This window comes from Rhinoderma darwinii, chromosome 2 (genome assembly GCF_050947455.1).
Source record: "Rhinoderma darwinii isolate aRhiDar2 chromosome 2, aRhiDar2.hap1, whole genome shotgun sequence".
NCBI classification, from domain to species: Eukaryota; Metazoa; Chordata; class Amphibia; order Anura; family Rhinodermatidae; genus Rhinoderma; species Rhinoderma darwinii.
This window is the reverse complement of record NC_134688.1, coordinates 207,500,535-207,525,072: the sequence shown is the minus strand read 5'-3', so window position 1 is coordinate 207,525,072 and position 24,538 is coordinate 207,500,535. Positions and strand designations below refer to the sequence as shown.

Sequence of the window (24,538 nt, the reverse complement as noted above, 5' to 3'; positions counted from 1 at the left end):
ACATATAACTAAATCTTTACCTTATGCTCAATTTTTACGTTTAAGACGAATTAATAGTAGCGATTTGACATTTTATGAACAGGCAGATGAGATGAGTCAAAAATTGGAAGCAAGAGGTTATCAAGTACAATTGGTAAAAGAAGCTTTAAACAGAGCTAGTAAAATTAAACAGACATCGTTATTCCATCATAAAAAACAGAGTCGAAAAACTCCTATCAAAAAAGATCAGAGATTTATTCTATCCTTCGGTTATAGCCCAATGAGTGATGTTATCCGAACTAGTATTCGAAAAAACTGGCACCTAATTGAGAAAGACCCATTACTTATGGAGGTCGCAATTAGGAAACCAATAGTATCCTTTCGTAGATGTAAAAATTTAAAAGATATATTGGTTAGGGGACGTTTTTCCCAAAAAGAGAAGTGCAAAGAGAACTGGCTGACAGCTAATAGTCCAAGGGGTAACCATAGATGTGGACAATGCAATTATTGCAATTCCATAATACGTACAAGGAACATGAATTTAGGGGGCATTACGTTTGAAATTAATGGATTAATAACCTGTAGGACCCAATATGTTGTATATGCAGTGATTTGTAACTGTGGTAGATTTTATATAGGAAAAACTATACGACCTATGTATGTAAGATTTCGTGAACATATAAGATCATTAATCACATGTGAGGGATGCCCTAGGTTGATACAACATATGCAGGAGAAACATGATAATAACGCTCGATGTATGCGATTTGTGGGCATTGTTCACATTCAGTCATCGGCGTTAGGAGGAGACAGACACAAATCTCTATTGCAAAGAGAGGCAGAGATAATTTCTCAGACAGGTGCGCTAGGACCGCTCGGTCTCAATGATCGGAACGATCTTAGTTCGTTCTTAACATGAACCTTATTGTTTTTAGATAATTTAATACTGAAATATTGACATTTCAAGATTAGAATGTATCAGTTGTATGAATCACCAAAGTATACTGTGCATTTTCCTGTCTTTTTTAACTTTTGTTATGTAACAATGTGCACTAATTTGTAAATAAAAGGGCAGGTGAAGGAAGTGACGCCAGGGCCTTGAGAAAGCGTGTACGCACGTGAAACGGCCGTAGGCAATTCCACATCCTGACCAAGATCTTTTTGTAATAAAGTAATTGTTTGCCAGCTTCGGTGAGTGCCTCGATCATTCTTCTACAAATATATCCAGCCGATTGTGCTACTCTTTCGATGAGCAACTCCGTGGCAATTTACCTGCAATTATCCAAATAGAAAGTAAGCCATACTTTAATACTCCCATTCCGATTGTGCGGTTTTGGCAGTGCCAGCCTCCTTCCTTCTTCCCATTGATTACTACGTTCTTTGCCCATTCCCCAGAGACCTTGGACCCATATCTCCATGGATTTTATCACCGATTTGCCTCCATCTCAAGGCAAGTCGGTGGTGTGGGTTGTAGTAGACCGCTTCAGTAAGATGTGCCACTTTGTGCCCCTCAAAAAACTACCCAATGCTAAGACGTTAGCTACCTTGTTTGTCAAACACATCCTGCGTCTCCATGGGGTCCCTGTCAATATTGTTTCTGACAGAGGGGTACAATTTGTTTCTTTGTTTTGGAGAGCCTTCTGTAAAAAGTTGGAGATTGATCTGTCCTTCTCCTCTGCCTTCCATCCTGAAACTAATGGCCAAACCGAGAGGACTAATCAGTCTCTAGAACAGTATTTAAGGTGTTTTATCTCTAACTGTCAATATGATTGGGTCTCCTTCATTCCCCTCGCCGAATTTTCCCTTAATAACCGGGTCAGTAACTCGTCAGGGGTCTCCCCCTTTTTCAGTAATTTTGGGTTTAATCCACGGTTCTCCTCCGTTTCACCTGGTAGTTCCAACAATCCCGAGGTAGAGGTCGTTCATCGGGAACTGTGCACAGTCTGGGCCCAGGTTCAGAAGAACCTAGAGGCGTCCCAGAGCATACAAAAAACTCAGGCAGATAGAAGACATTCTGCTAACCCCTTGTTTATGGTCGGGGATCTGGTGTGGCTATCGTCTAAGAACTTGCGTCTTAAAGTCCCGTCCAAGAAGTTTGCTCCCCGGTTTATAGGGCCGTACATGGTCATTGAAGTCCTCAATCCTGTCTCCTTCCGACTGGAGTTGCCCCCATCTTTTCGAGTACACGACATGTTTCATGCCTCCCTCCTTAAACGCTGCTCCCCGTCCTTGGTTCCCTTGAGGAAACCTCCTGTCCCCGTTCTCACCCCTGAGGGGGTAGAATTCGAGGTGGCCAAGATTGTGGACAGCAAGATGGTCCAAGGCTCCCTCCAGTACCTGGTCCATTGGAGAGGATACAGGCCTGAGAAGAGGACTTGGGTACCCGCCCGGGATGTTCACGCTGGGGTATTGGTCAGGAGGTTCCACCTTCGTTTCCCCAATAAACCAGGTCCATCTAGAAAGGGTCCGGTGGCCCCTCATAAGAGGGGGGGGGTACTGTTAAGGATCTGCCAGGCACAGCTTCTGTATCTATGACCATAGGTAATCAGTCTGCACCTGCTTCTATGTCTGTGAGACTGACTCCATCTTCCACCACTCAGGATGGCAGGCTTAGGAGTGGGAGAGCCTATCACAGCCTGGCCAGACGGAGCTAGCTCCCGCCCTCTGTCTATTTATACCTGCCTTTCCTTTTCCTCCTTGCTTGTGATTCTTCTCGTTTGGTTTCCTGGCCCTTCTGCAGCTTCTTGAACTATTTGACCCTGCTTCACATTGACCCTGGCTTACTGACTACTCTCCTGCTCTGCGTTTGGTACCTCGTACACTCCTGGTTTGACTCGGCTTGTTCACTACTCTCCTGCTCTGCGTTTGGTACCTCATAAACTCCTGGTTTGACTCGGCTCGTTCACCACTCTTGTTGCTCACGGTGTTGCTGTGGGCAACTGCCCCTTTCCCTTGCTTCTGTGTACCCTTGTCTGTTTGTCTGTCGTGCACTTATTGAGCGTAGGGACCGTCGCCAGTTGTACCCCGTCGCCTAGGGCGGGTCATTGCAAGTAGGCAGGGACAGAGTGGCGGGTAGATTAGGGCTCACTTGTCTGTTTCCTTACCCCCATCATTACAGCCGCTTTGGATATAGTGTTTTTGGACTTTGCAAAGGCATTTGACACTGTCCCTCATAGATGACTAATGGGTAAATTAAGGACTATAGGTTTAGAAAATATAGTTTGTAATTGGATTGAGAATTGGCTCAAGGACCGTATCCAGAGAGTTGTGGTCAATGATTCCTACTCTGAATGGTCCCTGGTTATAAGTGGTGTACCTCAGGGTTCCGTGCTGGGACCACTATTATTCAACTTATTTATTAATGATATAGAGGATGGGATTAATAGCACTATTTCTATTTTTGCAGATGACACCAAGCTATGTAACATAGTTCAGACTATGGAAGATGTTCGTGAATTGCAAGCGGATTTAAACAAACTAAGTGTTTGGACATCCAGTTGGCAAATGAAGTTTAATGTAGATAAATGTAAAGTTATGCATCTGGGTACCAACAACCTGCATGCATCATATGTCCTAGGGGGAGGTACCCTGGGGGAGTCACTGGCTGAGAAGGATCTGGGTGTACTTGAAAATCATAAACTAAATAACAGCATGCAGTGTCAATCAGCTGCTTCAAAGGCCAGCAGGATATTGTCATGTATTAAAAGAGGCATGGACTCGCGGGACAAAAATCTCACAAAAAAAGATTCAGAAGTGTCAGGATTCTGAGTACACATGACGTCCAGGCTGGATGGTCATGTGTATTCATTATCAGGACACTGTAGTAATGTTAGGGTTTGTGTATCAGGCTGCACATAGCGATATATCTATATCGCTAGTGCAGTGTAAATGAATGGAGAGGAGTGCATGATGCCGATTGGTCAGCGTCATGCACTCCTCTGTACAACGCCCACTTGGTCGAAAGTAAAAGTACGCCCACTTGGGCATTAAGAAAGCTCATTAGCATAAACTTAAATCGCTCCTAACTTTGTGAAAAAAGATTGTTTTTTTAAATAAAAAGCATTACTGTCACCTACATTACAGCGCCCATCTCCTTATGTAGGAGATAGGGCACTTATAATGTGGTGACAGAGTCTCTTTAAAAAAGGCTTCGATAATTTCCTAGAACAAAAAAAAATATTAGCTCCTATATGTAGAAATTTTTACCTTCCCTTTTCCCGTCCCTTGGTATATATATACATATGATAGGATAAAATTATGTGTACATCAGTAAAGTTACCAACATACATTCTAAACTAGTCTATAGGGCTACAAAAGCCTGTTGAAGCCGAAACAGTGTCCTTTTGGCCTCCATCGGGCTGGCATACATCTGTATATTTTTTATTTTGAAGTATGGAATGGAGCAATAGACGCCGCTATTCCATACAACGGGGTCTTGCAAACAAAGATATACTGTGCGGTATACTTTTTTTTTCACCTATGGGTGAAGGAAGCCCCTCTATGGAATACGTCACAGGCATCCGTTTAACATATACATCATGAGCTTTTCATGACATATATGTAATCAAGAACAACTCCTTTAGGACCTAGATATTACCATTATAGAAGGAATTAGAATACCTATGATCTGTCTGTAAATTAGATAATTATTGAGTTATGCACCTGAATGACTGAGGTGAAACTAAATTTGGGATTGGCCTTGTCAAAGTCCTGAATTGAAACCTATATAAATATTGTGGTAGGACTTTAAATTAGGCATTCAAGCACAACAAACTACTAACATGCCTGAATTTAAGAGATTTAGCAAAGAAGAATGAGCTAAAATTCCTAAACAGAGATGCGAAAGACTAATACCATGTCTCAAACTTTGCATCATGTTACTACTATATGTTTCCCATGTGTGAATACAACACAGTAACTAGTGCTGTAGCTCTTCTGAATCATGAAAATACATTTAAGATTAAAGAGACTCTGTCACCAGATTATAAGTGCCTTCTCTCCTACATAACCTGATCGGCGCTGTAATGTAGATAACAACAGTGTTTTTTATTTTGAAAAACGATCATTTTTTAGCAAGTTATGAGCAATTTTAGATTTATGATAATTAGTTTCTTAATAGACAACTGGGTGTGTTTTTACTTTTCACCAACTGGGCGTTGTAAAGAGGAGTGTATGACGCTGACCAATCAGTGACCAATCAGTGACATACACTTCTCATTGTTCCAGCCCATTGTTACAGTGGGATTGAGCAGTGAAAGAAGCTGGACTGGAACAATGAGAAGTGTATGATGCTGATTGGTCACTGATTGGTCACTGATTGGTCAGCATCATACACTTCTCTTTACAACGCCCAGTTGGTAAAAAGTAAAAACACGCCCAGTTGTCTATTAAGAAACTAATTAGCATAAATCTAAAATTGCTCATAACTTGCTAAAAAATCATCGTTTTTCAAAATAAAAAAAACACTGTTATCTACATTACAGCGCCGATCAGATTATGTAGGAGATAGGGCATTTATAATCTGTTGACAGAGCCTCTTTAAAGGAAGGGTGTCGCGAAAAAAAGTTTTTTATATTAATTTGCTTTTAGTGATTTATTAAAAGAAATTTTATTTATTTGTGTGTTTGTGTTTTACTTTTTTTTTTTTCTAACTTTGTCTTCACTATGGGGGCTGCCATTTTTTTTTTCATCTCTGTATGTGTCGATTAACGACACATACAGAGATGGAATACGGCACATACATCCCCATAGAGAATGCGAACGGGAGCCGTCCCATTCACTATGGTGTACGCCGTCTGTGTGGGAACGGCGCATGCGCCGCTCCCACACAGTCCAAATGGAAGGTCTTCGGCCAATCGACATCCGGCGCCATTTTCTTGTGGATCGGAAGCCGCGGCCGGACAGTAAGATGACTACTTCCGGTAGCGGCTTCCGGACATGTGATTAGAAGCAAGCACTAGGAGCGGACGGACCGGAGGGAGTGGCGGCAGTGGCGGCGGCTGGAGCAGGTAAGTTATGTTTGTGTATGTTTGTGTTTTAGTGTGTGATTACCACTGTATGTAAGCCTACTACACTGTGTGTTCGCTCAAAAAATGGCGGCACACAGTGTAGGAGGTTTGAACATTCAATCCCCTCCTTTCTCCTGGCACTAGCCAGGATAAAGCATGGGGTGATTGTTTGAGGACGCTAGAGCGAGTGTGTCTTCTCAAATTTTGCAGCATAAAGCAATGTGGTTGCTTTACCACATGCCAATGCTGTAATTTTGGGAATTGCTCCCTCTAGTGACCAGCACAGGGAAATGTTATAAATTAGAATCTAATTTATAATATTTCCTGACTTGTGAAAAAATGTACAAAATTAGAACAATGTCTAATCATGTATATAATAACTGTTTAACTAAAAAAAATAAATTTCTAGCGACACATTCCTTTTAAAGTGACCTGTCTGTCTACTAATCAGCACTGCCAAGGTGAGTTATAAGTCCTGACAGAAGGTCACTAGAAAAATAGTATTAGATACGTTCTTGACTATGCTGTGAATAGTTAATTATTCAGAGCATTAAACCAGTTACCACCAGCCTTTCATTGGAATTATTGAAACGAACGAACTTACTGCAGAGTAAATTCAATTATTCGTGGTTACTCTGCGGCTACATTTTATTGAAGTCTATAGCCAATAAGAGGGCTCCATACTACAAATTTCATTAAATTATGGTAACCATGTTGGAATTTTACTTAAAATTCCTCTTGTTCCAAGATCAACATTTATCATCTATCCACATAATAGGTGATAAATGTCTGATCGCCAGGGGCTATATTGCTGGGACTACCACGATCAATAGAAGGTGGTACCCCGAGACCCCCCCCCCCCCATTCCTTCTCACTGTAACCCAGCAGAGAGAAGGAGTTTGAATGGAGCGTTGGATGACCATGAGCGGTGCTCCATTCAAAGTCTATGATACTGATGGAGACAGCGGAGTACAGCGCTTGGCTGTTTCTGTCAGCCCCATAGACATTGAATAGAGCGACAGCGCGCATACTTGGCCACTGCTCCATTCAAGCTTCTCTTCAACGCAGAGGGGTGCAGTGAGGAAATATGAGAGACACGACACGCCTGTTCTACTGAATGGTGGGGGTCTCAGCAGTGGAGCCTCCAGCGATCAGACATTTATCACTTATCCTATGAATAGATGATAAATGTTAATCTTGGCACAACCCCTTTAATGACTGTGCTAATACATTCAACTTAATCTTCCAGAATCCTAGTCACCCACCTCCATACAAGTATACACAGATATTTCCTTACATTCTCTTCTCTCCTGCCCATTGCCTCTCTGTATTTCTGTCAATCTTTTGTATTCTCATAGTTACATTCCAGCATCCCGCTATGCGGCCGATCAGTCATCTGTGGGACCGTTCGTACAAACATTTCCAACAACAACAGTAGAGAGGCTGATCAAGGAGTCCGTTTTTTAAAAAACAGATTTCCTAGGGCTTGCGCAAAGTGGCAAAATAGTTGATCATGCCATGCACATGTAGAAGTGTGCCGTCGGCCATGGCGGTTAGTTCGCGTTATTTTTTTAAACTATGGTCGGCCGAAATTGCCAAAATTGTCCATTTTACCCAACTATTCTTATGTATATGGCAAGCTAGCGTTTACATTTTGTCAATGCAGGTTACAAGCTAGGAGACAAGAACTATAAGATTATAAAACATGCTATTTTATACATAAACATATATGGGTGAGATTTATCAAAACTGTTGTAAAGGAAAAGTGTGGATGGTTATAAAAAACAATCACCTTTTATTTCTCATAAGCCCTTTGAAAAATAAAAATAGCAAGCTGATCGGATGCCATGAGCATTTTCTCCACTATTCCTTTGCACCAGATTTATTAAATCTCCCCCATAGTGTTTTAATATACTAACCCAAGGCACATCAGAAATGTTAAATAAATATAAAATTTTAAAGGGTATGTTCACCTTAGAGCACCGTTTTATAGTTTATATATGAATATCATCCACACAAAAAATTAACTTTCTAAATACATTGCAATATTTATTTTGTACTAATCTAGATTTACAGCCTGCATTGGAGTCCAAATCTGCATTCACAGCTCTGCTGGTTGATATTGGAAACATTCAGTCTTGATCTTGTTGACTAACACGTCTCTAAGAGCCTAGCTGAGAATCTATAATGCAGTGGGGCAGTTTATCCTATATCACAATACTGTCCATGCCTTTTGAGACTGCACTTCCCAGAATGCAAATAACAAGAGCAAGTTCTGTGTAGATGCTACAATTAGCAGCAGGACTGCTGCTAATCAATGATTCTGTTATCTCTGTGTTTGGGCTTTGCTAGGCAAGGCCTCTGGTCTGAGTCTGGATTTGGTCATCATTTAGCTTTGCCTGGCTAATTAGGGCGATGTACTTTTCTTGGGCCTATATATACTTCAGGTCTGAAATATTCAGGTGCTGGTTATACTGTTTCTAGCATGTGCTAAATGCTTGCCAGAGGCTAGTTGGTGACTTTGTTCTTGTCTATGTGTTTGTTTGTACTGTGGGACCTATGGTTCCTCTGAGAGATCTAGTTTTTGTATAGTAGTTTTATGTGTATCCTGGGATCCGTAGTTCTACTGGTTTGTTTGCTTTTTCTCTGCCTCCAAGCTATCGTCTGACCATGCTGTGAGATGGTACTCAGATAGGGTCAGTGAGTGCTGTTAATTCTTGTCCACTGTCTATTTATGTTAACTGCTTGTATGCTATTCATTTGCCAACCACTCCATTTATAAATCCTCTCCATCTACTACCTTCAGTATTCGGTTCCGCCTATTCACTGGTGAGTTACTTGTGCCTTTTGTTTTCTGTCAGTATTGATGCATGCTTTACCCATGTGATAGTGGTTATCTGGTATTGCGGTCTTATTCAGAAATGGGTAATCTATATTTTGTGGACAGGTTAGTAACTAAAGTCATGTATGACCTTATGTCTCACCAAGGTTTTTATTTGTGTACCCACCATCTTCTTAAGATGCCTGTATTTATATTGGAACTGAGATTGGTCTGCCTCAATAGTGAAATTAATAGGTTAAACTGAAGCGTCTATGTAACCAATAATAATGTAGCAAGAGCTATACATAATTCACACAGCAATAACCAATGGCTTGTAGCAAGCGCCAAGGCAAACTCCTAAACAAACAAGCATTTAATGGGTTATTCCCATCTCTGACATAGCATACCCCCAGGAGGCTTGGCTGTTTCTGTAACTCCAATAGACCATAATGGAGAGAGTCACATGCATGCACATAGTCCCTGTCTAGAATCCGTGCCCGTCAGCCGCCTCACCAGGCGGGACAGGGGTCGTGTGATCTCCATTCTCAATATAGGTGTGGGTTCCAAAGCTAGGACACGCATCTATAAGACCATAATAGCACATCCTGTGGATATGCCATAAATGTCGGAGATGGGAATAACCCCTTAAGTCATATTTAATGACCTTCAGACATTTTTTATCTCTAGATTACATCTGCTCAGGAAAGCTATAAGAATACTGTAGTCTTGTCTGTTGCATTTATTTTTGACCAAGCAATATCTAGCTTTTTATGAAGCCACATAAGAGATATCCAATATCTTCTAAAACATAAAAAAACAAAGGCATATAATTATTACAACTGGTGCAAAGGAAAAGAGGAGTAATTGCTCATAGCAACCAATCAGATTACAACTTTCAGTCCTTTTAAAAGGGCCGTTTACTAAGGCCATATGTCTATAGAAAAACCGACAAGGCTCCAGCTGTAGTGTAGTAAAGATCTGACAATGTGATAATTTTAATTTAATTAAACCTTTTTTTTTTTTCATTGCTCTCAAAATAATGCAAATCTAAGACTCTGTTCACACCTTCATCAGAAACTCAGTTAGGAGCTTCCGTTGCAAATTCTCTTATTTTTGACTCTCGATGGTATCTGACGGACCCGATTATAAGTCAATAGGTCCGTCAGGCGATGCTGGTGTCAGTCCTGTGATGGATCTGTGACAAAGGATGCCACAACGCAGATGTGAACAGAGCCTAAGAGAAAACAATTATTAGCAACAAAAAACTTTTCAATATTGTAAGTTAGCTACCCATAGCTCCCAATTGTCCCGGATCCGGCGGGACAGTCCCGGGCGGTCTGAAAAATGTCCGGCCGTGCCCCGGACCCTCCCTGTCACCAGTCACGCCTCCCCGCAACGACGTTATCCCTGTCCCTTGAGCTGCCTGCGGTCAGCATGACAACGTCACTGATGCTCAGCGCAACACAGCAGCTGCAGTCTGCCTGGAGCGAGGGAGCAAGGCGTAGCAGCCCCTAGGAGTGGAGCACTGCAGAGAAAAAAAAACCACGGGACGGTGAGTAGAGAGTTTAAACAATTTAGTGCCTGGGAACACTAGCGTTTCGAAAATCATAAAATAAATGACATTATTTTATGATTTTATAAACTCTAGTGTATCCAGGCACATTTTTTTTTAAATATAAAATGACAAAAGTGGATACCCCATACGGAGTTAAAGGGGTTTTCCAATCCCTAAAAATTGATGGCCTATCCTCAGGATAGGCCATCAATGGCTGATGGGTCTGGTTCCGACTCCCGGGACCCACGCAGATCAGCTGTTTTGAAAGGGGTGCAGCGCTCTTACGAGCGCTGCTTCCCCTTCATTTCTTCTTGCTCACTGTGAATCAACACGGATGTAGTTGCGATTTACTGTTATTGCAGCCTTCTTCTCCTATTCACTTCAATGGGAGAAGTCTGCAATACTGTCATTCACCACTACAGCCATGTCGACCATTAAGAGTGAGCAAGAAGAAATTAAGGGGAAGCAGCGCTCGTACAAGCGCTGCACCCGCTTCAAAACAGCTGATCAGCGGAGGTCCCGGGAGTTGGACCACGACCGCGACCAATCAGCTTTTAGGGACTAGATAAACCCCTTTAAAGGGGTTTTCCCACAACCACATGTATCCCCTATCCACAGGATAGAGGATACATGTTTCATTGCTGGGGGTCTGACCACTGAGACCCCCAGTGTTGAGAACGAATGACTGAAATTCCCCGAAGTGGTCCATTAGAATGAAACACTGGTGCACTTGCTCGAGCAATACTTTATTAATTTTTATGGAGCTGCCGGAAACAGCGATCCCCTAAGTCCCACAGAAATTAATGGAGCGCTGGCCCCTTCGGGGGACTGTAGGGCCCCAGTTCTCATTGCTGGGGTTACCAGTGGTCAGACCCCCCAGCGATCACACATTTATCCCCTATCCTATGGATAGGAGATGCATGTGTTTGTGGGAAAATCCCAAATTTGCAATATATGACGTTTCAGATGTTCATTGATGTCTAGTTTTATATTGCGGCGCAGGGGAGAAGACAGAAGTCTGCTGGAGGTGAGTATAAGATTTTTTTATTTTTCATATTACTCACTTTATTTTTTGTTCTGCAGGTTGCGCTGGAGCATTTGGACTATGTCGTAGATTCACTGGACTACTTTGAGTTACATTTTTATTATTTTAAATAAAATGGTCAAAGGGGGTTGTGTGGGAAGTTTTTTTTTTTTCAATAAAAAATCTTATGTCTCTAATACTGTATGATCTAGCCACAATGTGACAATATACCATTTAGTAACTATTTAAATAGAAATAAAGCCAATAAAATGAATACTGTAGAGAGGATAGTAGACTCTACTGCCATGTATCCTTTCATAGAATAAAAATGCTCAAATGTACTTACATAGTTTGTACGGTTGAAAAAAGACACATGTCCATCAAGTTCAACCAAGGGATGGGAAAGGGGAAGTGGGATGGGAAAGGGGAAGTAAAAAATTTCTACACATAGCAGTTAATTTTTTTTTGTTCTATGAAATTATCTAAGCCTTTTTAAAGCCATCTACTGTCCCTGCTGTGACCAGCTCCTGCGGTAGGCTATTCCATAGATTCACAGTTCTCACAGTAAAGAAGGCTTGTCGCCTCTGCAGGTTGAACCTTTTTTTCTCCAGACGGAGGGAGTGCCCCCTTGTTTTTTGAGGGGGTTTTAGATGGAACAGGATTTCACCATATTTTTTGTTTGCGCCATTCATATATTTATATAAGTTAATCATGTCCCCCCTTAGTCGTCTTTTCTCAAGGCTAAATAGGTTTAGTTCTTTTAATCTTTCCTCATAACTTAGATTCTCCATGCCCCTTATTAGCTTCGTTGCTCTTCTTTGTATTTTTTCCAACTCCAGGGCATCCTTTCTATGAACTGGAGCCCAGAACTGGACTGCATATTCTAGATGAGGCCTCACTAATGCTTTGTAAAGTGGTAATATTACATCCCTGTCCCGCAAGTCCATGCCTCTTTTGATACATGACAATATTTTGCTGGCCTTTGAAGCAGCTGATTGACACTGCATGCTGAAATTTAGTTTATGATTTACAAGTACACCCAGATCCTTCTCAACAAGTGACTCCCCCAGTGTAGCTCCCCCTAGGACATATGATGCTTGCAGGTTTTTCGTACCCAGATGCATAACTTTACATTTATCTACATTAAACTTCATTTGCCAAGTGGACGCCCAAACACTTAGTTTGTTTAAATCTGCCTGCAATTCACAAACATCTTCCATAGTCTGAACTATATTGCATAGCTTGGTGTCATCTGCAAAAATAGAAATAGTGCTATTAATCCCATCCTCTATATCATTAATAAATAAGTTGAATAATAGTGGTCCCAGCACTGAACCCTGGGGTACACCACTTATAACTGGGGACCATTCAGAGTAGGAATCATTGACCACAACTCTCTGGATACGGTCCTTGAGCCAATTCTCAATCCAATTACAAACTATACTTTCTAAACCTATAGTCCTTAATTTACCCATTAGATGTCTATGAGGAACAGTGTCAAATGCCTTTGCAAAGTCCAAAAACACTATATCCACAGCGGCCCCTCTGTCTAGGCTTCTGCTTACCTCTTCATAAAAACAGATCAGGTTGGTTTGACAGCTTCTGTCCTTTGTAAAACCATGCTGGCTGTCACTTATTATACTATTTATTGTCACATAATTCTGTATATAGTCCCTCAATAGCCCCTCAAACATTTTCCCCACAATTGATGTTAAGCTTACTGGTCTATAATTACCCGGCGAAGACCTAGAGCCCTTTTTGAAAATAGGCACCACATTTGCCCTGCGCCAGTCCCTTGGCACTATACCACTCATGAGAGACTCTCTAAATATTATGAAGAGGGGGACAGAAATAACTGAACTAAGCTCTTTAAGAACTCTAGGGTGTAACCCATCTGGTCCCGGGGCCTTGTGTACATTTATTTTATTTAGCTTGGACCATATCTACATTCATCCAATTCAGTATATCAACTGATATATTAACAGCACCGGCAGCGGCTACATCAGCTGCTCCTTCTTCTGTTGTATATACAGAGCGGAAGAACCCATTTAGTAACTCTGCCTTCTCTTGATCCCCTGTGATCAACTCCCCATTACCATTATCTAGGGGTCCTACATGTTCAGACCTGGGCTTTTTTGCATTTATATGCTTGAAGAATTTTTTAGGATTTGTTTTACTATCCTTGGCCACCTGCCTTTCATTTTGTATTTTTGCTGATTTTATTACATTTTTACAGATTTTATTAAGCTCTTTATATTTTACAAAGGCTGCAGATTTACCCTCAGATTTGTATTTTTTAAATGCCCTTTTTTTGTCATGTATTGCCCCTTTCACAGAAGGTGTAAGCCATGTGGGGTTTAATTTTAGTCGTTTATACTTGTTACCTGTAGGAATACATTTTGCACTATAATTACCCAAAGTAGATTTGAAAATCTCCCATTTATCATTTGTCCCATTATTTGACATTAGTTCTTCCCAGTCTATATCCTGAATTGCCGCCCTCATCCTGGGGAAATTGGCTTTCTTAAAATTAAATGTTTTTGCCCTCCCAGCCTGCGTTTGTTTTTTACAGTATAGGTAAAATATAACTATATTATGATCACTGTTACCAAGGTTTTCACGAACATTGACATTCCCAACAAGCTCTGCATTATTAGAAATGACCAGATCCAACAGGGCTTCACCTCTAGTCGGGTCTTCCACAAACTGGCACATAAAATTTTCCTGCAACAGGTTGAGGAAATGTCTCCCCTTTGCAGTTGAAGCCGAACCATGACACCAATTAATATCCCGCTCCATTTGTTTATATATTTGACCTTCTATCTCTTCAGTTATATTGGGGGGTCTATAGATTACACCAAAAGTAATTTTTTCAGTGTTTACTTCCCTTTGTAATTCCACCCACAAGGTTTCAACCTCCTCACAGTCTTCACCCTGTAATGTCTCATTTACACTCACCTTCATATCGCTTCTCACATACAGACATACACCACCACCTTTCCTATTTGCCCTGTCTTTCCAAAACAGTGTAAAACCCTGTAGATTTACAGCCCAGTCATGTGAAGAGTCCAGCCATGTTTCAGCAACACCAACTATATCTATATCTTCTTCCAGTATTAAGGCCTCCAGCTCCCCCATTTTGCTTGCTAGACTTCTGGCATTTGTGAACATACACTTTAACTTGCCTTTAAATGTTTCACTTTCACTATCAGAAATGTGATTATTTGACATTTTGGCCTTTTTATTTTCACTGCTGTTTTGTAACGAAAGGATCTCCTTATCTTGTTGCCTAGTCCTCTCTCCACCGTCTGTTTCTCCCCCCACCAATATAGTCTGACCCCTCTCTAACCTAACTACCCCTTTATTTCCTACATTGGCCTCCCTCCTCAGCCCTAGTTTAAACACTCTGCCACCCCAGCTAGAATTCTCTCCCCCAGCACAGCGGACCCCCTTCCATTTAGGTGCAAATCATCTGAAGAATACAGTTTGTACCCCAATGAAAAGTCAGCCCAGTGCTCTAGGAACCCAAATCCTTCTCCTCTACACCAAGACTTAAGCCATGCATTTAACTCCCTGAGCTCCCGCTGTCTTTCCTGTGATGCGCATGGCACAGGCAGTATTCCTGAGAATACAACCTTGGAGGTCCTTCCCTTCAGCTTGTAGCCTAGTTCTTTAAAATTATTCTTAAGGCTCCTCCACCTACCATTTATTCTGTCGTTGGTACCGACATGGACCACAACAGCTGGATCATCACCAGCCCCTCCCAGCAATTTGTCCACCCGTTCCACCACATGCCGAACCCTGGCACCAGGGAGACAGCAAACCATTCGGTTGAGGCGGTCTTGGCGACAAATTATTCTATCCGTCTTCCTGATTATAGAATCCCCTACAACTATCAATTGTCTTGGCTTACCTGTACTACCATCCCACCGACTACTAAAACACAAATCATGTTTAAAAAAAATCAACACAAGCTAGGGAACAGTGCCCTACTTTAGGCATAATAGGTGCGAAACACATAATGCATCACTGCAATAATCGCCCCAAGATCCTTTTTCTTGCTGATTCTCGCCATTTTTTACTAACACACCGTTGCTTTGGACTCTACAACGGGACATTAGCTACACGACTACATTAACCTCATAACTTTAAACATTCAAGGCTCTAGCTTAAGGATTTTTCTATTTTTACTTACCTCTGAGTTTAAAAAACTTCACATGATTCACAAGCGCTTGTTCAAATGTTTCCTCTGGGCACACTTTAACTCCACTGGGAAATAAAATCGCTCTCTTTTTCCTTTTGAGGAAACTCCTATAGTGGCTGTGTGATTCAGACAGAGGTAGACTGGATTCTGGTACTGATCCACTGCCCTCTTCCATGCCATATTGCACAATTGTAGGGTCTTTATGTCGATTACTGTCAAGTGTTATTCTGGATTCTAGAACTAATGACAAAGTGAACAATGAAGTGCAATGAAACAAACAAATAATATAAAGCTACTTAATTCAGGTAAATGAGTATACAGCAGGACACATGTTCACACAGGGTGGTATGCTGCTGAAAAGTCTGCAGCATATCCTACCCAGAACACGCAGAGAAATCTGTCTTAAAGAGGCTCTGTCACCACATTATAAGTGCCCTATCTCCTACATAAGGAGATCGGCGCTGTAATGTAGGTAACAGCATTGTTTTTTAAAAACTATTTTTGTTATGACCTAGTTTAGCTTTATGCTAATGACTTTCTTAATGCCCAACTGGGCGTGTTTTTACTTTTGACTAAGTGGGCGTTGTGGAGAGAAGTGTATGACGCTGACCAATCAGCGTCATACACTTCTCTCCATTCATGTACTCAGCACATAGTGATCTTGCTAGATCATGATGTGCAGTCACCTACTCACACACTAACGTTAATGAAGTGTCTTGACAGTAAATAGACATCACCTCCAGCCAGGACTCGATGTCTATTAAACACTCCAGACACTTCGGTAACGTTTGTGTGGGACTTAATGACAGCAAGTGTAATCTCGCGAGATCAAGCTGTAAATGACAGCAAGCGTCATCTCGAGTAAGTCCCAAACAAATGTTACCAAAGTGTCGGTATTGTATAATAGACATCGTGTCCTGGCTGGAAGCGATGTCTATTTACTGTCAAGACACTTCAGTAACGTTAATGTGTGTGTATGTGACAGCACATAGTGAACAACGCAGGATCACTATGCGCTGAGTAAATGAATGTAGAAGTGTATGACGCTGATTGGTCACTGATTGGTCAGCGTCATACACTTCTCTCCACAACACCCACTTGGTCAAAAGTAAAAACACGCCCAGTTGTCCATTAAGAAACTCATTAGCATAAATCTAAAATAGGTCCTAACGTGGTAAAAATAAATCGTTTTTCTAAATAAAAACCACTGCTGTCACCTACATTACAGTGCCAATCTCATTAGATAGGGCACTTATGTGGTGACAACCTCTTTAAAGTCTGCACCAAATTCGGTGCAGATTTCCAACCGGATTTGCTGCTGTGGAAAGCAGAGCTGATATTGAAAAAAAAAGTTCATACTTATCTCTCTGGCGTTGCCTTAGTGATGCATCCCTGCGCCCAACATCTGGTCTCCATGCAGCCAGCCTCATGTGCTGACGCTGTATTCAATGTGACTGCTGTGACCGGTGATTGGCTGCAGCATCCACATGGGATGAAACATAATACCAGAAGGCTAGCAGCATGTAGAACAGCCGGGGGAATGAGGTGCCATTGCTATGGCAACGCCAGGGAGGTAAGTATGGACTTTTTTTTATTTTAAGCAGGAAATATGTCTTTTTTTCCTACTTGTGATTATTACTGTGGATTCAAAGCTTTTCAACAGCCATTACCACCACATTTCCAATTGACGATTTTGACATCCCCATTGATATCAATGGGGAAAATTTGCAACAAAAATGCAACAATTCCCGACGTAAATTTTAAAATCTGCACCGCAGTTCAATTTGTGCACAATTCCTCGGCAGTTTTTTTCCGCAGCATGTGAATGAGATTTGTGGCTACTGTAATGTGCTGCAAATTTGGACAGAAAATCCACAGCTAATCTGCCCTGTGTGAACATACCATAATACTATAAGGAATCAGATCTGTGCCTTATGAAGTTCCAGATATAGCGCTACTGTTGTCCATTGGCTGTGTCTCATATTGCAGCTTTCCCCCCCCCCCTCATTCACTTCAACAGGGCTGAGATGCAATACCAGACACAATCCATGGACAAGAGGGGCGCTGTTTCTGGGAAAAAAATAAGACCTTTTTTTTTCATCTCAGACAACCCTGTAAGTATCTGTAGGTGGTGGTGACATCTCAACTGTATATTCCTGCCATTGCTAACTTCATATAGCACAGATCTGATTCCTTACAGTTTATATAGTTGTATATCAGATTGTGTTCTGTTGTATACTCAGACAACACCTTTAATCAAACTGCTAATGTGCATGTAGTATTCACAGTACAAGATCATTTTGACAGTAATGATGACAGTATTTTTTGTAAAAAAATAAAAATAAATCACAGTTAAAATTACAATAATTTTAAAAACGGGGTGCCAATATATAATACCTTAGTTAAAATGAGGTTGCATCAATATTATCTATTCTCTTAGTCAAGAGCATACAAAATGACTTAATATTAGAGAATCTATTGTTTTAGTAACCGTCTCTGAGTCAGGAATGTTTTAATTCAATTGCTTGTCCATCTGCTAATAATCTGTATGACGGAAGGGCAATAGTTCAGCATTTTCAACTGTACTGCTCTGCAATCACATAGCGTGCCAAGTTTTAATTGATGGCAAAAATGTGCCATAGATTGTGCTTTTGTTGGAATGGTTATTAATAGAATTCTGTCTATTCTGCAAATAAGAACAGCAAAAGAAAACCAACTGAGACATGCGCAGAATTAGTCATGGTTAAAATATTTGTGTTCCGTGTGAAAGTCGAGTCCGTTTTATAGGATCTCTGACAAAATTGCTGTAACGGGCAAATTGGTTTGCATAAATTTATACTAGCTAACATGCAGACATGCATACAATTACGGGTCAGTTCACATGTTGCGTAAATACTGCGGATTTTCCGCAACAGAATTTGTTGCGGAAAATCCACAACATAATACAATAGCAGCAAAGTGGATGAGATAGAATAAAATCTCATCCACACGCTGCGTAAATACTGAGCGGAAAAAAAACTAAGAAATTGACATGCGGTGCTGAATTTTACGCAAAAGGCACTTAACAGCTCCGTGTGGCAGCCCCGTATGATGCGCGGCTGCATGATTTTCGAGCAGCTGCCATCATTATGACACTCCGTTTGGATGTTTGTAAAGAAGAAAAGCATGTGGTGCTTTTCTGTTTTCATTCATAGTTTTACAGCTGTTGCGTGAACCACGCTCGTCCCACAGAAGTGCTTCCGTGTGGTGCGTGTGATTTTCACGCACCCATTGACTTCAATGGGGGCGTGATGCGCGAAATATGCACAAAGAACGGACATGTCGTGAGTTTTTCGCAGCGGCCTCATGCTGCGTAAAAATCACGCAACTGTCTGCACAGCCCCATAGACTAATATAGATCCGTGTGACGCGCGTGAAAATCACGCGCGTTGCACGGACGTATATCACGTTCGTCTGAATAAGCCCTCATACTCACCCAAATGTCTGTGTTTCTTACTCCAGGCTGGCCTATTGGGATGATGTTTCATCCTATGTGACCGCTGCAGCTAATCACAGGGTGTAGAGGCGGTCACATGGGATGACACATGGGTTGACGTCTGAGGGCCGGCTTCCTGGGATCACGTGTCATCCTATGTGACCGCCGCTGGAGACAGTCACAGGCTGCAGCGTTCTCCCAGATGGCCAGCTAAATGCTGCAGTTTTCCGCAGCGGATATGCCCCGTGTGAGCTCAGCCTACTAGTACGTATATAGGAATGCATATATATATACCTGCACTCATGTATGTATAGTCATATTCAAATTAATATGTTTTCATACATACAACTTAAAATACATACATGAGAGGTGATATGCAATCATACATATACACCTACCAGACATATATAAATAAAAATAATATGCATACATACATGTATTCATACAAAGATGGATGGATATGCAAGGACATCAGACACATACAAGTAATATGCATAAATTAATACAAGCAAGAATAAATTACATTCTTCTAATGGTTTTGGCTGACTAAAGATATTAAAGGGATATTCCCATCTCAATGACATCTCATATGATCCCTGATGCAAAGTTAAGAAATAAAGAAAATACGACGGTCCTCTTTTATTCTGCAACATCCCCTGGATATTCCTCCCTGCCCACTTATATAGTGGTTGTGCTTGAATAGTGGGAGCTAAGGATATTCCTATAAGCCAGGCCGGGTTCTCGGGTGCACGCATAGGCCAGATTTCTCCGCCTGCAAAAAAGCTCTGTGTGAACAGGGCCTTATTCAGTAGGAACTTGTAAACTTCCAGTGGATACAATTCTGTCCATGGTCATGTGATGGACACACAGGTGCTGGGATCGTTACAGTTACATTATGTGTATCAGAGCTGTGTCTTCTAATATTCCCAGCACCCGTGTGTCCATCACATGATCATGGACAGAATTGTATCCACTGGAAGTTTACAATAAATGTTCCTACTGAATAACAACAAGCAGAGATCTTGAAAACCGTGAAGAATGAATACAGAAATTTTATTGTAAAATTGTATAACTTTTCATTATACAACAAATAACATTCGTTTTCTAAAACCAGACAACCCCTTTAAAGGCTCGAGACCCTGGTACTGGAGCCGTCAGAATATTTCATATTGCTAGATCCAGTACTGGTGACAGGAGCAATGTTCTGTTTCATTGTTAACAGTCACCTATTATCTCATACTGCATTCTCCCTACCGGGGACAGGAGCCTTTCACACACAAAGTGACGCTTTCTTTCATTGGTCCCATCTATTACGTAACACTGCTGGCTACCGTACCAGGGACACAGCCAGAAGTGTTACGTACTAGGTGAATGGTAACAATGAAACATAGCCTTGCTCTATGTGAAAGGCCTCGGTAGGGAGCAGGCAGTATGACATGTACATATGGTAACGTAGGATTGGAAAAGTTAATAAACCTCCGTAGGAAAAGGTAAAAAGTAGTAAACGGCAACCAACATGACCTCTTAGGGTGAATGCACACAATGCGTATTACATGCAGTTTTGCCGCGCAAATTTGTGTGCGGCAAAACCGCAGCGTAATACAGTACCAGCATGGACAATGAAATTTCACGTAATCTCATGTCCACGCTGCGGTATTTTTGGGGACGTAAATTGTCCCACAGTGAGTATTTTCGAAACCGTGGCATATCAATTTATCCCACTATTCCATTTGTGAATTATATCCCTGTAGTAGAACAGAAATACGCAGCACAACCCGCAGCATGGAAATGCGATTTACACATCCAAACGTAAAAACCGCTCCGAAAAATGCATCAAAAAAATACCTTCAGGTGTTTTTATTTCCTGCGAATTTCTTGCAGTTTCCTGCAGTTTTGCTGCATATTTTAAATACGCAACGTGTACAATTAGGGTATGTTCACACGTGCACGTCCGTTACGGCCGAAATTACGGGGCTGTTTTCAGGAGGAAACAGCCCCGTCATTTCAGCCGTAACGGCATGTGCAGGCGCTTGAAAGCCGCGTCCATTACGGACGTAATTGGCGCTGCTTTTCATTGGAGTCAATGAATAACGGCTCCAATTACGTCCCAAGAAGTGACAAGACACTTCTTTGGCGCGGGCGTCTATTTACACGCCGTCTTTTGACAGCGGCGCGTAAATATACGTCTCGTGTGAACAGACAAACGTCAGCCCATTGCTTTCAATGGGCAGATGTTTGTCTACGCATTCAAGCCGTAATTTCGGACGTAATTCCAGGCATAAAACACCCGAATTACGTCCGTAATTTGGCCGTGTGAACATACCCTTAGCCTTACAATGCAGGTACAGGATACAGTTTAAGGCCAAATGCATACCATGCGTATTACGTGCGGATTTGAAGCGCATATTTTCCTGCGAAAAAAACTGCAGAGTATTACAGTACCAGCAAAGGAAATGAGAATTCAAGTACTTTCATCTACACTTTGCGGAATTTTTCCGCACGGAAATTGATCTGCGGTGTGTATTTAATATCAGCAGAATGTCAATTTATCTTGCGTTTCCGCCTGCGAATTGTATCTGACAAGTTTATCAAAAAACACACTAAAATCTGCAGCATACAACTGCACCAATTTTCGCATCAAAATGAAAAAAAACGCACTTCAAAACTCATCAAAAGAACGCACTATTAGGTGAAGATTTTAGCTGCGAAATTACTTGTGTTTACCTGAGGTTTTGATGCAGATTTTCTGTACCAAAATACGTAACGTGTGCAAGTAGCCTAAAACTCGCGATGAAGCATACATTACTGCATAGCAGCATCGAGAGCGCACACGCAGAGCTTCATGCTTGTCATGTGAGGCAACAGAATAGTCCCGCCCACAAAAGAGGCACAGCAGGGGAGCGAGGAGCGGAGCTACAGCGCCAGGAAATTAAAATATGGTGGAGGAAATTATTTCTGAGGAATGGGTTTAATTTATATTAACCATTAACGGTGTGGGGGAAAAATTGGAGTTTGGAGATAGAAACAACCCTTTAATGACCAACAGTACTATATTACGTTATACTTGGATTAAAGCCCGAGTAGTGGCGGCCTCAAAATCTTACATTCTCCCCCTGAAGGATGAATAGCTGAGTGAACACATTCTGTTTGTGCGGGTCATTACATCATATTGGAGACATCGTACAGAGGCTAAAGTATAATGTGTCAGGATATGGAATAAATATTTTTAAATAGCTACTTTACATACAAAAATAAACTAACACAAAGCTAGCATTAATAGTATCTAATGTGTATCTATGTGCTTTGATTTCCAATCAAATGCTTACAAATATATAAAAATATATCTGTACCCATTTAGGAAAGATAAGGTACATTCAAATAAAAGTCTAATATGTATAGCAAGCAAAAAAAACTTTCATATCATTGTTGTCTATACGCAAAAACATCTACAAGCATGACTGATCACACAGGAGGGCATCACATACAGCTGAATTTGTAATTGAACAGTTTTTAACTCAAAATCCTCTAGAAAATAATAACACATAGATGACACATCGTGACATCATGCAACATTTTATGGTAAGATGAACAATTGGAGTTTGTTACCTGCAGGAGGTTGCAGCTGTCCTTCAAGAACTGTTATGCAGAAGAAGCCCAAGATGATTACCCAGGAACTAAGAATCATTCTTCAGTCCTTGACTAGGGAAACAAATTGCGGGTTATTTTCCATAAACTTGCATGTAACTAGGTGAGTGTCCACATTTTGGACAATATACAATTTAGAATTACTCACTCAAACTTCCAACTTAGTTTGTGCACCACACTGAATGCCGAATGGCAGCTCCTCCAGTTAACAGATGGGAGACAATTTTTTTTTAAGGTTTAATCTGCATGGCTAAGCTCTTTAGCAGAGCTTGTCAAGTTGTTAAGAGACAGACAGCCCATTGATAGGCTGAGCATTTCACACCTAACTAAACACATCACTTATTGGATCCTGAGCGCTGAGGATTCCCTGGCAGCTTCTGCCACCGTGCTGCCCTGGCAGAAACAAACACAATTTTTTTAGTATAATGATTTATTGTTCTTCATTTTTTAATGACAGAACATGATCAATAATTTTCCCAAAGTATTTGATACTGAGCCGCATAAAAGGTTGGTACATAAAATGAGAATGCTGAAACTGGTGGAAAGGTGTGTAAGTGGGTAAGTAACTGGCTCAGTGATACAAAACAGAGGGTGGTTATTAACGGTACATCCTCAGATTTGGTGAGCATTACTAGTGGGGTACCACAGGGGTCAGCTTTGAGCACTAAGCTGTTTAATATATTAATGACCTTGTAGACGGTTCGTAAAATAAAATTAACATTTTTGCAGATGATATTAAATTGTGTAAAGTAATGAACACAAAGGAGGACAGTATTATTTTACAAATAGATCTGGAGACGTTGTAGTTTCGGGCAGAGAAGTGGCAAATTAGGTTTTAGTGTTTGAGTCACACGCGCCAGATTTTGTTGCAGAAATTTTCTGCGCCTTATAATAAGTTCCATTCATCTGAATGTGGTTGTTTCTGCAGTGCGGGTCATTACATCATATTGGAGACATCGTACAGAGGCTAAAGTATAATGTGTCAGGATATGGAATAAATATTTTTAAATAGCTACTTTACATACAAAAATAAACTAACACAAAGCTAGCATTAATAGTATCTAATGTGTATCTATGTGCTTTGATTTCCAATCAAATGCTTACAAATATATAAAAATATATCTGTACCCATTTAGGAAAGATAAGGTACATTCAAATAAAAGTCTAATATGTATAGCAAGCAAAAAAAACTTTCATATCATTGTTGTCTATACGCAAAAACATCTACAAGCATGACTGATCACACAGGAGGGCATCACATACAGCTGAATTTGTAATTGAACAGTTTTTAACTCAAAATCCTCTAGAAAATAATAACACATAGATGACACATCGTGACATCATGCAACATTTTATGGTAAGATGAACAATTGGAGTTTGTTACCTGCAGGAGGTTGCAGCTGTCCTTCAAGAACTGTTATGCAGAAGAAGCCCAAGATGATTACCCAGGAACTAAGAATCATTCTTCAGTCCTTGACTAGGGAAACAAATTGCGGGTTATTTTCCATAAACTTGCATGTAACTAGGTGAGTGTCCACATTTTGGACAATATACAATTTAGAATTACTCACTCAAACTTCCAACTTAGTTTGTGCACCACACTGAATGCCGAATGGCAGCTCCTCCAGTTAACAGATGGGAGACAATTTTTTTTTAAGGTTTAATCTGCATGGCTAAGCTCTTTAGCAGAGCTTGTCAAGTTGTTAAGAGACAGACAGCCCATTGATAGGCTGAGCATTTCACACCTAACTAAACACATCACTTATTGGATCCTGAGCGCTGAGGATTCCCTGGCAGCTTCTGCCACCGTGCTGCCCTGGCAGAAAC

General features: G+C 41.0%; 1 protein-coding gene across 1 annotated transcript in view; it reads right to left on the bottom strand.

Moving 5' to 3' along the window:
* Positions 1 to 22,751, bottom strand: part of IMPG2 (interphotoreceptor matrix proteoglycan 2) — a 91,542-nt gene extending 68,791 nt beyond the window's left edge. The window contains exons 1-2 of the mRNA XM_075851117.1: positions 22,673 to 22,751; positions 15,583 to 15,831 (exon numbers count right to left, since the gene is read on the bottom strand). Coding sequence (XP_075707232.1) covers positions 15,583 to 15,831; positions 22,673 to 22,751 — 328 coding nt within the window. The remainder of the gene's footprint in view (positions 1 to 15,582; positions 15,832 to 22,672) is intronic.
* Between the last annotated feature and the right edge of the window lie 1,787 nt (positions 22,752 to 24,538).